This window comes from Plasmodium coatneyi, chromosome 1 (assembly GCF_001680005.1).
Source record: "Plasmodium coatneyi strain Hackeri chromosome 1, complete sequence".
NCBI lineage: Eukaryota > Apicomplexa > Aconoidasida > Haemosporida > Plasmodiidae > Plasmodium > Plasmodium coatneyi.
In genome coordinates this window covers 125,772-143,889 of record NC_033556.1, presented here as the reverse complement: position 1 = coordinate 143,889, position 18,118 = coordinate 125,772, and the positions used below count along the sequence as shown (strand labels likewise).

The 18,118-nt window shown below is 39.1% G+C and overlaps 2 protein-coding genes across 2 annotated transcripts; one reads left to right on the top strand and one right to left on the bottom strand.

Moving 5' to 3' along the window:
- Positions 1–409: 409 nt before the first annotated feature.
- Positions 410–11,931, top strand: PCOAH_00000290 (Uncharacterized protein; the record flags this gene model as incomplete). The annotated part of the gene is made up of 2 exons (XM_020056850.1): positions 410–2,488; positions 2,614–11,931. 2 exons carry the CDS (start codon positions 410–412, stop codon positions 11,929–11,931), a joined length of 11,397 nt encoding a protein of 3,798 aa, XP_019912586.1.
- Positions 11,932–12,824: 893 nt separating this feature from the next.
- On the bottom strand, positions 12,825–15,595 carry PCOAH_00000280 (Uncharacterized protein; the record flags this gene model as incomplete). Its single annotated transcript, XM_020056849.1, has 2 exons — positions 12,825–15,202; positions 15,334–15,595. 2 exons carry the CDS (start codon positions 15,593–15,595, stop codon positions 12,825–12,827), a joined length of 2,640 nt encoding a protein of 879 aa, XP_019912559.1.
- Between the last annotated feature and the right edge of the window lie 2,523 nt (positions 15,596–18,118).

Sequence of the window (18,118 nt, the reverse complement as noted above, 5' to 3'; positions counted from 1 at the left end):
TACAAAATGTACGTTTGTGAGATTTCCAATTTGTTCGTGTTTGAAGTGAATTTTTCCTTGGAACCCCAAACATAGGGCCTCCTCTACAGAACTTATGCGAATGCGTAGCGCTAGCATTTGTTATATCCCATATGTGGGAGCATAAGTATCAAGGAGGAAAAAAGAAAAAAATTCCGCACGGGATAGTATATCCCCCCCTATTTTTTAATTGTATAAAGCGACTAAATGGGAGGAACGAAGAAGTTTTGTGTTTATAAGTAGAGAAGAAAAAGCGCTTCTTCTTCCTGAACGAACAGGTCGATCAGTTGGGTAAAAGCTTCCAAAGCGGTGAGGTAGAGTAGCCACACTTGAAGTGATCCATAATATGAACCCCCCAGGTCATGAATAGCTGAAATTGAAATTCTGCAAGATGGACAAGTTAAGAAGCGCGCTGAAGGGAATATGTTCCCAGCTGAATAGCGACAGTGAGAAGGAGATAGAAAGAGGTCTGAAAGGTCTATATGGGTTGATAAAAAATAATGGAGACCTCTCTGAAGAAGATTACAACATGTGTGTGGATATTTTAATTAATAATAATTACCTCAATGTGATCATTTTTGTGTTATCCTTGGAGGGTGAGAAAACTAAGGGAACCAAGTCAGTGCAGAATATTAATCTGAGATATGTTGAAATAATTTTCTACAGTTTGAATTGGCTCCTTCGGAACAAGCTGGGGAAAACACCCGGCCCCGATGAGGAGTGCCAAAAAAAGTTTGTCAAATCAGAGGCCTTCCAAAATGTAGGTCTTTTTCTCTGTGAACAAATGAATCTTCTCGAAATTGCCATTTTGAACAACTTCAGCTATAACCGAATATTTATTTTAAATGTCATTCTGTACCTTTTCCTTTTCCATGAAAGGTTTCATTTTGTTTTTTGTTCTTCTTCGTTGTTATTAAATTTGATTGAATTGAAAAAGAATCTCAAAACCGTTTCCGAGTTGAAGCGGAAAAATGAGTTGACCCATTTGGAGGACAGTGGGGATGAGGTGGATGGGCTGGATGACGTGATTGATGACAACGTGGAGAGGGCAGGACGGGGGATCCTCGATGGGGAGGAAGATCAAAGTGTTCCAACGGGGGATGAGTCCCTTTTGGGAGAAGACTCACAGAATGGGGACAACTCAGAGGAAGGATACTCTCGTGATACAAAGAAGGGGAGAAAGAAGTACCACACAGGTGATGACTACATCAAAGAGGACGAAACTCTTCTTTGCAGTTACAATTTTCAAAACGAAGTGGTACAACTATATAAGCACTTACTGAACAGGGGTGCTGCAGGGGATGTGGCAAAGGAAAGGGAAAAAAAGAGGACTGTTGAAAATTGCGAATTCTACGCAGAAATGCAAATAAAGAAGAAAAATGGGAAAACGAAAACTTTTAAGGAAAAGATTGTAGATAGAAAAAAGGAGAAGCAGAAAAGAAGAAAGCGAAGTAAACATGACACAGGTCAGGCAGATCAGAATAGCAGAGCCGTCAGCAAGGCCGATTTCGAAGCAGTGAGGGTGGCGTTCCTAATCATGTGTGCATACTGCTACTTAGATAGCACGAGGAGCGACAAAATACACACCCATTTTCACACGATCTGTGAGGAGATACGCAAAATATACTGCAGCAGTGGGGAAGAGCTACGCCACTACATTATTCTGTGTCTTTACAAAATATTGGAGAAAAGTGAGACATATAAAAATATGAACGTTTTTTTTAATGTGATAAAATTGGTGGGAATTTTCTTCAATGATGTGCAGAGTGAGATGGACACGACGGTGCTGTTTTTTATAAACGAGTTGTTAAAAAAGAGGAAGTTCAGCGAAATATACAAAAATGAGAAGTTCAATTGTAATTGTATCTTCCTTTTGAAGTGTTCGTATGGGGAGGATAATGAAGAGGGGCAGGAAGAAAAGAAGGGGAAAAAAAGACGTTCCCCGTCCGGCTCTTCTCCCTCCGCATCGTCGTATTATCTGGCCGTAAATTGCAACAGGAAGAACAAGGGAGGGGAGCTAGCCAACATATATGGTGATCTGTTCGATGGCACCGCAAACATGCAAAATAAAAAGTACGCCCAAGTGAGAAATCAATTGTTCCTGATGGGAATACAAAAAAGAGACATTCGTCGAATCTGTCTCATCTTCGCGAATCTGGAAATGTATATAGCTACCTGCATAAGAGAAACGAAGCAGTATTTAATCACGCGTCACGTGAAGGAAGAGGAGGAGGTTATTCTGTTGAGAGATAAGTCCTACAATGATGAAAAGCAAATCCAGAACAAAGTGAATAATGCTTTCCTTTCCTTCTTAACGGACTTAAAAATAAATTTTTTTATTAATCATTATATTGTTGTAATCAGTATAGAAAAGTACCAGCACTTTATCAACCTCTACTATGGCAGCAGCAAACTGCACGTTTTAACATGTGACGACAACCTTTTTTTGTTCCTGCTTCTGTACATTGATGTTAGTAAAATATTCTTCCTGCATAGGACCAATGGGGGGAACACTCCCAAAGGGGGAAAGAGGAAATGGGCCGAATACCAAACGAAGTGTGCAGGTACTTCACCCTTCCTTGTAGCGACATGCAGGGGAGCACCAAGAGTGACACCAACCCGGGTGAGGACATACCCGAACTGTGCCACGATGAAGGGGCCACTGCATTGGGGACAAGTGAGAGGAAGAGAAAAATGAGCAATGCAGCACCAAGCGATGAGAAAGGGGACAATTTGAGAAGGAAAAAAAAGAAACTAGAAGGAAGCAGCAGTGAGTTAGTAAATAATAAGTGCACTTACAAATCGGGAGAAACTTCCCCCCGCTTATTGCAATACAGATATGCATACCAAAGTGTCAATAACGAAGTGGTGCGAAATACAATTTTTTTAAAGCTATGTGGAGAGGCAATTCATTTGAAAGTTTTGGTAGAATTGTACGACGCCGTTAAAGAGGGGTCTACGATGAACAGTGAAGGAGCGATAATCGACCGAAGGGTGGTGATGCAAAATGTGAAAGAAGCCAACAGTTATCTGCACCATTTGGATAACGAATTAAATTACAAAAAAAAAATTGAAGAAATTTTATTTTTTTTTATCCCCAGGAACGTTACCAAGTATATTGTAGAAATGTTTACGAAAAGAGATAAGCACAACTACTACAATTATTTTATTATGTGCTACTTGCACTACACGTTTGAAATTTACAAGTGCATTTCCAAGTTTGTACTGTCGTTGGATTCGTTCTTGCCCTTCCCCCAAGGGGTGAACAAAACCATTTTGATGAACAGGATAAAGGAAGACCTATCTATTGCCTTTTACAACCGCGTTAGTTCGTACTACCTGTTCGACATTGCCTATATAAATAGGTACATTATAAATGAGATTAAGGGGGCGCAAAGTAGTGAGGTGTGCAGGAAGGATACCCGTGATAGTGGCCACCCTGGGAAAAGAAACAATCTACCAGGTGTAGGCACCACTTTGCAAGCCAACCCACCTCACGACAGCGACTCTGACGATTACACCTTTAACATCGGCGCCAAGGACCACGAAATAGTAAATACGAGAAGTGAAAAAAATCAGGAAAAACGCGAACACATCCTTCAGTTGCACTACTTCCTGAATGACGTCCACATAAATACAGACAATTTGTACGTCTACCATTTTGTGCTAGTAACCAATTTTATCAACCTTTTTGACGATAGCGAATTGAGAAAAAAATTATTAAATGAGCTGTACAGTCAGAAGAGAATTATAGAAATAAGAAACTTTGAATTGTTTGCAAATGTTAACGAGAATGTATATATGATATTCCTCAAGTTGTTTTTCGAGAAGTGTTATTTCCCGCTTGAAAGTTACCACTTGTTGGATAATCTGTTTCCAATTTTGGCGTACTACAAGAAGAGGATTCTTTCAACGGAGGATCAATGTGCATCAGATGTGCAGTTGGCGTTTTACTCCTTCGTGGAGACCCTTATACACAAAATGCTGAGGAAGACGAAAATTTTTGACTCCCCCCATGTGGATGATTTGCTTTTGTTTTTGAATTTCTTGAGGGGCATTCCTAGCCTGCGCCAATTCGTCGTTGCGCTGTCCGTTTTTTGTCGCCTTTTTAACTTGCACAAAAGTAGGGCAGTGCATAATGACAGTGGTGCACCTAATGAAGTGACCAGAGAAGTTTCCATCGAAGGGGTGGGGAACAGTACAAACGAATTCCAAAAGGAGAACCCACTTCGGGGCGAAGCCTCCCCCTTCTTCGTCATCCTAGTAGAACTGTTCTTCACGAACAACCTGAACTTCGCGCTGAAGGGGATACCAATTATGAAGGTCATCAAGGAGGAGAAGCAAACTAAGGGAGGCGCCGGCGATGTGTTCGATTACACCCTCGAGGATATTATACAGGTGTATATAAACTACCTGGATTATGTAAAATATGTTTTGCTATTGAACCCGTATGCTTATCTTAGTGTGAGAGAAAAGTTAAAAAATCAGAGAAGCTTGGGCGAACTTTTTTGTACCTTTACGAGGAAGAAGGACTTTTTACAAACGGGGGACAACCTCTGTGATAGCCAAAGGGGGGGAGATACACCCAGTAACGCCCCCTCGTTTAATCCACCGAGTGAGAAGCCGCAATCAGGTGTAACCAACATGATGGAAGGGTCCGAAGAGAATGTAGCATATCAGAACGAATCGAACAAGCAGAATGCTGCCTTTGTCAGTTTTGCAACATTTTTACAAAGCGTAGATGCCTTTTTAAAGCAAATTGAGAAGGTTCAAATGGGGCAAAAAAATTTAGGAGAGTACCAGGAAGAAATGAAGCAGCTCTGCAGTGAGGTACACAAAAAGGGTGTCACTAACGAGGCAAGTAATAATCAAAATGATAAACCTCAAATTGATGGGGCCTTTCCAAACGGGAGCCAAACCTTTTTGGAGTTTTATTTGCAAGATAATAACGTTACGTTTTATTACACCAGCGTAGATAACCTGGAAGGGACGAAGAACAAATGTGAAGAAGCTGAACTGCTGCTTTACAACCTGTGTAATGTTAGCACTTTGATAGCTAATTATTTCTTCACCACTTATGTGTACCTAAATGGTGACGGTAACGTTGACTCGAAGACGTTGCTGCATTTGGTTGGAAAAATGAGCAGAACGGTGGAGGTGTTCCTCACCCTGAGTGCCACTGTAAATACAAGCATTCATGCATTTGTAGAAAACACAAGAAGGTACGAAGATGTGAAGAATGTAATAGCTAGCTGTGGAAGTAGAAAAGAACAAGGAGATCCAAAATGTGACGCAAATAATTTCTTTCAAAAGGTGCGTAATTTAAGTAGGTCCATGTGTTCCTTATTTGTACATATTTTTAAAAATGGATTATTTGTAAAGTTATTGGATCATTTGGAGAAGGGTCTTAAAACGAATCGTGTCGTTGTTTACAACTTCGCGCATCTCATCCTGTGTTACGTGCATAAGAACATCCAACTGTTTAATCTAAAAAGGAAGAAGTATAAAAATCCCGTGGGGGAGAGCCTTATTCGTTTGATCCATATCATTGCGGAAGAGGACACACAAAAGGGGGACGAACAGATCAAGGGAAAATTATCACTCATGATCCTGTCCTTGCTGCAGATGTTAGATGCGAAGGAATATTTTATGAAGAAGCTAATAGTGGGAGACACTTCCTCTAAAGGTGACAGTAACCAAAATGACAATGATCCAAATGGGGAGGAAGCATCCATGGAAAGCTGCAGATCTTTTCTTTTGAAACAGATCGCTCTCTTTTTCGTCAACCTTATGCGTAGCGAAAAGGAGAAAAACGGTTTTAAAGTTGGACTAAGAAATGGCACAAAAGGCATGCACCGAAGCGGTGCCAGCACGGTGCCCCTACTAATTGAAATCATCACGCGAGACGAACGTTTGGAAGGCGAAATGAGCGCTACCCTAAATGAGTTGTGCAAGTTGTACGTTAAGAAATGGTACGGAGATAGCTGCTTCCCACTGAGTAGCACCATTGTGGAAAGAGTTATTCGCCACGGAATCAGGAGCGGGGAAAATGACACCTGCGATGGAAGCACAGTCCAACATTGCTTCTTTCGGGGCATCAAAAACGAGCGAACACATTTGCAGCGGCGTGAGGATGTCGAGAGAGAAGTAGAAGCGCACGTCCTGCGGAGGTACGTTGCCCTTTTCGATTTGAAGGCCCTCCCTCAGGAAGCAACCTGTAACAACACCAAGGAGAATGACATTTTTATGATTTTTCTTTACTTGATGGAAAATAAGTACACCCCTCCGCTGTTCGACCAAATTGATATGCACCGTTTGGAGAGCATAACGCATGAAGAAGTATTTAAGCTGCCTCGAAAGAATTTTTCAGACATGCTGGCGGAATTTTATTTGAAAAAATTTGCACACGCATACAAATCTGTTTATGGGAGGCGAAACAGAATTAGCTTTCTGTTGTTAAGCACGAAGAAGGCGAAAAATAAAAATTGCCTATTTATAGCATTATCCGTTTTGTACTTTTTGGGAAACATGCTAAGTAGAAAAGAGCGAATGCGACAACTGCTTAGACAGTACAGCAAAGACGTTGTGAGAAGAATATGCGAAGTTGCATTCTTCTACTTTTATGGCTACTTTTACAAAAATGACATTCCCAAGGGGGAGTGTATAATGAGGTGCTACGAGAGAGTTACCTTTTTTGTCTTCAAGGGGATTTTTAAAAGGTTGAAAAGGAGTGGTGACACGATACATAAGGAAAGTTTCACAAAAGGAACGTTAAGAAGAAGAAATGACCACTGCATTTTGCTAGTTCTACTTTTGCAAATGCTGAACCAAAATGTGGGGAAATTTAAGCTGGAAAAGATGGTCAATGACCATCTTTGCGATCTGCTAACTGACTTAGTGTTATGTGTAAAAGGGAAGAAAAATCATTTTTACTATGAAAATGCAATGAAGGAGTACATGTATATTTTTAGTGAACACGACGTGGGTGAGGTGAAAAAGGGCAAAAAGCTGTACGCCGTTTTTTACGCCTTCTTTTTGCTCCTCAAATATGTGAAGTTAAGAAACTTGGACGCGCTAATGTTGGTAGAGGCGTTTTTCAGAAATTCCCATGTAGGAAGGCTGATTGTGCAGGAGTTGGAAGCGTTTATTGGCAAACGAATGGTTGGGAAGACCACGAATGACGAGTGCAATGATGTGCTTAGTGGTGGAAACAAGAACAGCCTCCTGTTCATCCTAAAACTGGTAAAAATATTCTACGAAGAATGGTACGATCAGAGCGGAGAGAAGGCACCCCAAACGCAAGCCATATGCTTGAAAACGCTAAACAAGGATCTATTCAATGGACTGAAGAAAGCATACAATTACACCCTCGAAAGTGTAGATGTGCATATTAGAAGTATTTTCTTCGTTGACATTTCGCATTATTTGAAGTCGGTCACTATGGAGAGCATCCTGGACAATAAGCTAATAGATGAAGTTTTGAAATTTAAAGAATTTAATTTAAATAATGATGGTAGGTACGATTGGCTGAATATGGATACCAACATGCTGAACAAGACGTGCTTGTACTTTTATATGAATGAGAATGTGCGCAGGAAGTTGGAAAGTGGGGAAAAGCAGTTTTTGTTTTATCAGCACATGAACAGATCAGGGCAAAGCGAATGTTGTGAGAGGGAAATTTACCCATCGGGGGAGGAACTAAACCATAGCGCTTTTCGCAACAGTGCTGCAAATGATTCCAGTTGTGCCCAATCTGATGAGGAACAGTTAAATTGTCAAGGAGAACTCCACAGTGATTTTCACCAAACCGATTGGAGAATGAAAAAAGGGGAACTCCTGCTGAAGCTTTACAGGACAAAACTCCCACATTGTATTATGAGCCAAAATGAGTATATCAAAAGGGAAGTCTTTTTTTTAGCACATAAAATGAAGTTGGAGGATAACATTTATGATTACCTCTTTTTGCTGTGCTTAATAGTTAGCAAGTTAATTTTCTGCTTTATCTTGATGGCGGAAAAGTTGAGAATTTTTTTCTACCATTTCAGAATTTTGTACACGTCGTATCGGAATGAAAATGTGTTTTTAAATTTTGACCTGCTAAATATGCAAGAGATTAATAGAAAGATAAAGAACTACATAAGGAAGTACCCAGATATTCATTTTTATATAGACTATGACAACAACGAAGATGAGGAAAGAGGGGGGGAACACGGTGAGGGAAACCAGGTTGGTGGTGCTATGGGTAATTTCTCCCACACATATCATGGCAACAGTGGTAAAGTAGATCCACACAACAGTTATAACGGAGGAATCCATCGGACGAACGAACACACAAGGAGAGGATTCCCCTTTGGGAGTTCCAACAAACTTATCACATACGATGAAGAGAAGGAACACTTTTACCATTTGAAGAAAAACGAAAAAAATAATAAGAACTGCAAGTTTTGTATAAAATTTAAACAAATCCACAGTGTTCACAGATCTACGAGAATTTTAGATTTACTAGACAAGGAGGAAAAAGCGAATGTCAAAAATATGATTTACTATGGAAAGACCATTCGAACGAGTATTTTTATGAGCAGCCCGTATGAAGGTAGCGCGTATAAGAATTGCAGCACATTTAGGGAAGAACCGCAGGAGGAAGTTGATGAAGATAACAAACAGAATGGTGTTGGGAATGAAAGTGCCGATGAGGGAAGTGCTGAGTTGGAGAACACCTCCAATGAGAACGGTCACCATGAAGATCAGCAGAACGGAGTCGACGGAAACTACAAAGGAAATACCACCACGCAGGAGAAAAGTTATGCGAAGGAAAAACTGGCAAAAATGAAGAACCACCCCAACAGCAGCATCAACACGGATTGTATTGTCGACAGTAGTGATCTCCTATACGGAAGAAAAATGAAGGATATTCATTTTAGGAAGAATTACAAAAAGTTGCTAAAGAGATACCTTCTTAACGATATTGACTTCTTCGGAAAATGGATAAAAACATTCTCGATGAATGCATTGAAAATTTTAATATTCTGTTTGAGTAGTAACGACATTATAGTGAGGATGATTAGCATAAAGGGGTTGTCCATATTTTACCAGCTGATTGAGAATTCGTTTGTTCTGTATAAAATTAGGAAGAAATTAAATTCGTTTAGGAGATTTGGCGGTGCAACTGCACAGACGGAAGAAGCAAGTCACGGCGTGATATATAAAAATAGCCTTTCGCAAAGGTACCACAATAGTGGTAGTAGTATCCAGCACAGTGGGGGCCGAAAGAAGAAGCAACGGATGCTGGTTATTCCCTTCAAGGAACTATTTTATTTGTTCTTCTTTATGAAGAAGTTGAAATATTCAGTAGACCCGAATTCGTACTACATAAACCCCTGCGTGTCGACCTACTCGTTTTTTTTAATAAACGAAATTTACAAGAAAAAGGGCTTCAGGGATAGTCTGAAAAATCTGATTAGGAACAAGACGTTTTCGATTCATTTTTTCCACGCGTATTTGAATAACCAATTTAGGAAGACGAATTTTATGTCGCTAAATGTTATCAACTTTTTGATCATTGCGACGCAGGCGCTTTTCTCCACGAGGTATGATTTAAGGGGGGGCGGCCAAAAGGATGATGAAGAATGTGCGGAAAATCAGGAACTGGGCGATCAGAACTATGATGAAGAAAATGCAAATTACACCACCGCGTATGATCAGAATGGTGACTACATGGATGACAATCAGTACCATGGTAATACAACACACGCACAAGAAAAAAGTAACACCATCGATAGGAGCTTCTTCGCAACGTCCAACGTGAGCCACAGAATGGTTTACGATTTTCAAAATGAGGATGACGATGTGGAAGAAGGGAATGAAAATGGAAAGAGAGTTACCAACAAAGAGAAGGAGGAGGAAGAAGAAACTGTGGATAAACTGCACTACATTCAGGGGAATCATAAAAATGCCATAAAAACTATTTTGAACATATTAAATAAAAATAATATTTTTGAGATTTACCTGACCATGTTTTTTAGTAATTATCTCAACTACAATTTGTTGAAGAAGTTTTTAATTCTGCTGGTCATGTGTAGTGGTGTATTGGTCCTGGAGGATATGCAGTTTGACTGTATGGATGGTGGGGACACTGAAGAGAGGAGGCACAACGGAGGTAGTGATGACAACGGGGATGAGCAGCAAAACGGTAGTGCCGACGTATACTATGGTGAAAGGGGTGCACAAGATAACGAACCGGATGGGACGAATGGGGTCAGCGGGGCGAACCAGAACAACTGCGACGTGGTCTACTACGTCAAAAACAACCTCGTGCTGAAACTGATAACCAGGAATAACATCCTGCTATGGCTAGATCGAATGATGCACCAAAAGTTGTTCCAAGATGAAATAGCGTTTTATTACCCGACCTCCTTCACCATGCCGGTGATCAATTTTTACGACACGGATGGTGAGAATGAGAAGCTTTACATGAGCAGCGTGAACGTTGAAGCGGATTGCTTTGCAGGTAAAGGCGAGGAAGAAATGGCCTCTTTCGGAAGATGTGATCCTTGTTATACGTCCAAAAAGGGGAAATCATTTGTGAAGATGGGAATGCAGAAAAGTGAGTCAGAAGAAGGATCGATAACTGGAGAGCCAAAAAACGAAACAGGGAAAGTAGAAACACAACCAAATGATAACAGACGCAGCAGGGAGAAGGAAGAATGCCTTACCATTGTTCTCTCCAACCAAATGCACATAGATAAAATTACCAAAAATCGCTACATTATGGGCTACATTTTTAAAGAGAGCTACGAAAAGACGTCTGAAATATTCTTTTACCTCTCCCTCTTTGTAAGCAACATCGTTTCGAATTTGTTTTACCCAAGTGTGGACTACGCCCATATATTTACAAATGCGCTTCTGAAAAAGGAAAAAAAAAAAATAAAAAGATTTATACTAAATAACGCACAAAGGGTGATTATCCAAAAAGGGGAACCAAGTAAAGGTAACTCATTCCAGTTGTGGAATTTCTGGTACAGTAATTTCCACAAATACATTTCCCTTAAAGTTAGAAGCACTTTCATTATAAGGAAGGAAGGAAACGAATTGAAAAGATCCAATTTAAATATCTTCTCAGATTTGGTGAAAATTATAAAAAATTTGAATAGGAGTTTGTATTACATTTTTATCAACCTCTTTCATATGGAATATTTTAGCCTCTTCATTAATGTGCAAAATCAAGGCGTGAAAAAGGAGACTGCAAAACAGAGAGGCAGAAACTTTACTGCAGATCAAACAACGAACATTAGAGAAATGAGAAAAGCTAATTTGAAGACATGTAGAATATTCGTAAAGTACATATTTCTTATGTTCAATAATTTATTTAACATTTGCACAAGTGTGTTCGACCGGGGAGTTCCAAACGGGGAGTTCGCGCAGAATTCCATTTCGACCAAAGTGGAGGTAGAAGAGTCCTTCCTAAATGAGGACCTAAGTTTTGTGCTCAACGAGGTGATGATTTTTCTCGAAAATGTTGTAGTGCTTCATAGCTACTTTAGTTCGTATGGCTTGAGAAAACGTTCTGTTAAGAAGAACAATTCGGAAAATAAGCAACATCGAAGGGGGAGAGAAACCATACAAAGTTACCACATAGATATACACAACACGCTGCTGAGAAGGACGCACGCAAAATCCCCAAACAGAGGGAACTACACCTACTACCGAAAAATAATCCAGCTGGTTTTACACATGCTACGTAAAAAATGCTACAATGGAAGTAAGCACTTTGGTTATATCTTCCTGAATAAGCTAATCACTGTTTACCATTTTTTGGAAGGCACCAGCAGAGCAAAGGTGTATTTGTACATATATGAGTTGTTGAAAATGACTAAGAGGACCCCCCTGGAGTCTTTGCTAAATCAGGTCCTTTGAGAGGGTGTTCGTACGGGGAAAAAACGCCGTTCCACGTCTACTAATTGTGCGTGTGCTTTATTAAGCGTTAAATATGTTGTGCCCATTATCAAGGAAGTGCGTTTTTAAGGGGTGTGTGTATCACTCATTATAAAGCCCCCCATTTGACATTACGCCTGTTTGAAGTGCAGCTGCGCTATTTTTTTTTTTTTTATTTTTTCTTTACAAACCGTATGTGAGCTTCTTTACAATTTAATTGGTAAAAAAAAAATATACTCAAGTAGGCCCACTTTATTATTTTTTTCTTTTTTTAAGCATACGGGGGACACCTGGAGGGAACGTCCATTTGAAGGACGTCCTCCTATACATAGCAGACGGGCAGGTGTAGTCACCCAGATGCTTCCTTTTTCCTTTTTAACACTGTGATAAATCAAAGAATACGGAAGAGCGGTAGTCTACATTGGAGGAGGTCAGCTTTATTTTCATATTCGCAGCAGTGTAAATATAAAGGGCGCAGGTTTAGCACAATATATGTGTTATATTTTTTCTCACCCTTGGGATAGCTGTAAGAAACGTGAAGAGAGAAGCTGTCTTCTTACTTAAAGACGGGTACTCCCCTCCCCGAGTCATTCAACAGAATTATAGCGTTCTGCCTGTCCTTTTATTTGCCTTGAAAGGGTTAAAAAAATTTATCGGAACAAGGAACATGATGAAAATTTTTTTTTAAATGTTTTTTTGTTTTTTCCTTTTTCGTCTTTTAAAAATTTCAAAACAAGAGTGAAAAAAAAAAAGATGTACATATTACTGCACATAATATACGTCGCTGTAACACTTGAAAGGGCGATGAAGGCGGTGCACCTTTTTTTTTGTGATAACAGCTGTGGGCAGGCAATTTGGTGTGTTGTGTTCCACACCTAATTTGCAGCCGTTGAGCTTTTCTTAGAGTCATATTTTTTCATTAACAATTCGGCAGGGATTTCTTCTTTTAGCTTATCGTATTCGATGCTGCGCGAATTAAAATGATTTAAATTGTAGTTTTGGTTATCTCCCTCTGGATCTGCGGTTGCGGGGGTTGTCTGCACTTCGCTTGGTGCGTTTATCGGTTCTTCATTCGGTAAAGTTTGTTGAGTATCTGTCGGTGCATTTATCGTTTCTTCCCCCGGTGTGTTCACTTCTTCCTCATTTGGTGAAGATTCCTGCTCACCTTTGGTCGCGTTGCTTTGCTCTTCACCTGACACGATCGTCTGTTCCTCATGTGGCACGTTCACCTCTTCCTCATTTGGAACGTTCACCTGTTCTTCATTTGGCACGATCACCTCTTCCTCATTTGGCACGATCACCTCTTCCTCATTTGGCACGTTCACCTCTTCCTCATTTGGCACGTTCACCTCTTCCTCATTTGGTACGTTCACCTCTTCCTCATTTGGTACATTCACTTCATCCTCGTTAGGAGTACTCTCATTCTCTATTTGCTCGGCAGGTGAACTTCCCTCCTTCAGTGCCTCTTCCGACGCCTCACCTTCATTCTCCCCATTTGGTAAATCATCACCATTTTGTATATTTCCACCTTCCACGTTATCACTTCGTTCTGTTTCGCTTTGAGGTTCCCCTCCTTTTTGTTGTTCTCCCTCTATGGCATTTTTTTCTTCCTCTTCTTCCTTCTGGTGCTCATCTTGTAACGTATGTTCTTCTTTTTCTACTTCAGCAATGGGTTTGTCCATTTGACTATTCGCCGCATCCTCCTGGTCAATTTGGTTGTCGATTAGTTCGTTCTCTTTTTTAAGTTCGTCTTGGTGTGTTTCACTTTGGTCGTTTCCCACTTCACTGGGTGCAAAATTTTGGTCATGTGCCTCTGTATGTTTCGCCTCCGCTTGGTCCCCTTGTGTTGCAATGGTTGCGAGCTGATCGACTGCCTGGGTGGTGTCATTGGGGGGTTCCACATTTATTGGCCCCTCACTTACGGGTTCATTCATCAAATTTTCATCTTCCTGTGGAGAAATTCCTTCAGACACGCTGATTTCATTCTCTGAGGTAACACAGTTGAGTGTGCTAAACTGAGCATTCTCGTTCGAAGCAACGTCTAAAGAATGCGCCGATAAGGCAGAATTGGGAACTCCAAAATTCGGATTTTCAATGATAAAGTTTTTGTAATTGAATGTAGGAGAAGGAAGGTAAAAGTTAAGGGCGTAAATATATTTTTCAATAAAAATTAAAAAGTCATTTAGGTGATTTTCATCCACCAGAATTTCTTCATTGTACTTATGGATATAATTAAAATGGAAATTTTTTTCTTTATTTATAATTTGTGTTCTTAAATTTAATTTGTTGTTTGTATTTTCAAATTGTTTGATAAAATCGTACAGACATTTCAAATACATGACACAATCGTGGAAGCATTTTTTTTTTAATTTACACGTTTCTTGATTATTCAGGAGGGATGTCTTAATATGATTCATTTTGTCGTTCATTTTGTTCGTAATTTCTTTTTTTAAATTAACCATTTCGTCATTTTGTAGGTTGATATTTTTAAATTTCTCCTTCATTTTTTTATTCAATTTGGTTAAAACGTTCGTTTCGTAATTTAGGAGATTAATTCTCGAAATGAGGCTGTAGTTTTTTTCCTTAGACGCATTTAAATTTATAATGATGTGATCAAAGTCTCCTTTTTTGGACGTCAAAATGCTTATAGAATTGATTGCCTTGTTCATATTTTCGATATTTTCTTCCAGCTTCTTAATATTTTGCTTTTGATATTCGTTAATAAACAGGATTCTCAGGCATAGTTTCTTTAGGAGAATTATTTTTGCGTTTAGTTTTCTTTTCTTTTCATCTTCATAATCTGCTTCGTCTAGTGGGTAGTAGTTGTCATTTGCGAGATTTCCTTCCCCAGGGAGGTTCCTACTGTTATTATCATTGTTGGGGGGATAGGATGTGGTGTGTCTTTCGTTTCTTCGCTCCAAGTCGTCCTCGGATCCATCAGCCATTTTGTTATTTTTCCTTTCCTTGCAGTTGTACTTCATCTTGATTAGTTCGTGTATTTTCTGTTCAGAGGAGAGTATTTTTTGCTCCTTCAATTTTTGCTGCAGCATCTTGAAATCTTCTCTGTGTTTTTTCTCCAGATTGTCTTTTTCTTTAACGAGTTCGTTCAGCTCCACTTTCAGTTTTTCATTTTGCGAGTTTTGTTCCTTCTCCTGTGTGGCTAAATTACTGATGTTTTTTTTTAAAGTGTTGTACTCATTAACGAGAATTTTCATATTGTTGTTGTAGATAATTCTCTCATTTCTTTCGTCATCTATGGAGCTTTTTAAAATATTTATGTCATTTGTAATGTTGTTAATGTACTCCTCCACATTATTTATGTTGTTCTGTAACTTTGTTGTAATTTTTTTGTAATAATCAGGAGTGTTTTTTTTTTTTTATCACTTTGATCGATTAATTTTTTCTTTTCAAATTCTTCCTTAATTATTTTATGATGTAAATTGATTTTTTTTATTTTACTGTTTTCTTCGTAAATTCTTCTGGATATTTTTTCTATTTCATGTTCCTTCTCCTCTAGGTGTTTGAAGTCTTCCTCCTTATCTTGCATTTCTCCCTTGGGATTTTTTTCCCAATTTTTGTAACTCATTCCGTTCGTCTTTGTTGTTACCTTTTCCTTCACATTTGTGTCCTTTTTTTTCTTCAACATTTTGCTTCCTTTTATTCATGAAAGAAGTAGGTGACGCGGGATTGCACAACTGGGTAATGTGGTGTGTGCATGTGTGCATGTATATCTGTCTGTTTCCTTTGAATATGTACCCCTTCGAAGTAATTGCTGTCCCTCTGGAGTGGAATAACTGAGGGTATACGTGCATCACTTCACGTACGCATTGCCTATCGAAGCGGGGCAGGTTTTATCAGTTTGCGTTTATATATATAATTACGACAATGTGGAGAAAGTACACATGTGTGCTAATACATATAAACTGCTATACTGCAGTGGGGTACCCAGTTAGATGCGTCCCCCAAGGGTGCGATGTTTCTTCCCTTGCGCATTCTTTGTCCTCTCCTTTGGGGGCGTAAGATAAGCCTCACCAAACGGACTACAAATTTGATCCTTTTAATTTTAATTTAAGGGAAAAAAAATTGGGACATCCATTACGAGACTAAACATAGCGGCATTGCACATATTTGCATTTATGTGCTGTCCATTTTTGCTAACTTCATCTGTCAAAGACAGCCTTCCCACGTTGCACACTTTAGACCCCAAAAAAAAAAAAAAAAAAAAAAAAAAATGAAAACAAAATTGAAGGGGTTCAGAAGTAAAAATATGTGGCAAGAGGGTATATATAATCACACTACAGGATTTTTTTTTTTTCCATTTCCACTTTTTTGTCTAAATTATTTTCGCACCAGACGCGTAGAGAGAAAAAATAAAATTCCGCCCTATTGTGAGAAGCCCACAGAAGGGCGACGTGGGGAAGAGGGTCAAGATTTATTTCATTCAAATTGGAATAAGAGTAACTGGTGCGCATGCGCACGTCCTTCTCGCATTTAAATCACATATATTACGATAAAATAAAAGGATTTATTAATTAAAACTGATTATGGTAAGTGTAAATTAGTTATAATAGGGATCAGGACCTACTACGAATGTTTTGAACCGTTATTGGGAATGAAATGAGTAGTCTTATAGGATTGCCTCACGTCACACTCTCTTCTAAATATGTATGGAAATTATTACCCTCTTTGAAAATTTTATTATGTAAAAATTTGCTTCCATTTTAACTTTTTTTTTTTTTTATGTGAAATTGGTACAGTTATAATAAGTAGACGAGAGGTCGTGGTGATCGGTGGGAGGCAGTTTTGTGTGCCCAATTATCAGAACAATGTATTATTATTTTTTTCTTTTCTTCCATTAGATTGTTTAGGTGACCAAATATGTGCGGCAATGATATATAAACAGGTGAAGAAAAGTTCCAACGCGTGGTTTGGTAGGGCCCTGTTATTTTTGCGTCCATGCGGGAAAGAACTCCCTCCCTATTTTCGTTGCTGCGGGCATAACATAGGGGTAGAACATTGCAAATTGAGTGAGGATGTCGCAATAGTAGGGTAATCTGCGTCGTCATTTGTATGCGCCGCTACGACGATCTCAGTCCATGTGAAACTTTCATCTCATTTTATTTCTTTTCATTTTTTTGCCTTCAAAATGTGTAAGTTGTTCATAAAGTTTCCCCCTTTTAAGAAGGCACCCATTTGGGCTTAAAAAATTTTATCGTTCAATTTTTTCAAGCAAGTCTGACGGACCTATCCCAATTTCGTTTTGCACATGTGTGCTGATCGACCATTTTTTTTGCAACTCTGATAAAAAAACATCTTCCTATTTTTAGCAAACTATGATTTGTTCTACTACGTAAGACGGGCCATCCGTCAGAAAGAACAGCTAGCACGCTTTCTATGCGCCGTGAAAATTCACGTATTTGAATAGTGAATAATGTGACTAAAAATTGGAATGGGGATTATGGCGCATATTATTTTGCCTTCATTGGTTGCCTTTCCCCAATGGGGATGTATAGGTATACGCAGCGAACATTCATAGGATAAACAAATATGCACGCAACGTTGTTTTATATGAACAGATTTTATAGCACGCTATGTGTGATACCCCAATTAGAGGAATGAATTGGCTTCTGGAGGGTATGCATACTGGCTAAGTTACCGCGGCGTAATGGGCGAATTCAATTTTTCAAAAGTTGCAGAAAGCATGTGGATTTGTTTGGGCAGTAGGGGGGTCATATAAATGATTTTGTGCACCGGGAGGTAACCAAATGGGGGGCATTCGATTTGGTCAATGTGAAGCAGTTATTGATTAGTATCTTCTATTTTCTATTTTTTTTTCTTTTTAGCTGTTAAAGCTGTTTATTTGGAGCGCTTTTCTATATTTTATTTATTTTTATTTTTTTATCTTTATTTATTTTTTTTATTTTTCGCAGATGGCGTTCGCTCACTTATGCACAAATACAGAACAAGCAACAACTTTTGGGTGGCACAAGCGGTTGTAGCTTTTTGGTCTACCGCTGCGCGTGGCTTTTTTTTTTTCATGCTTATTCCTCTACCCAACGGGGCATATACATGAACGCGTACATATTAATATATTATATATGCACGTTGCCCCTTGCATAAAAAAAAGTATGAGTGGCTTCACGCGTCCAACAAAACAGCTTCTGCCACC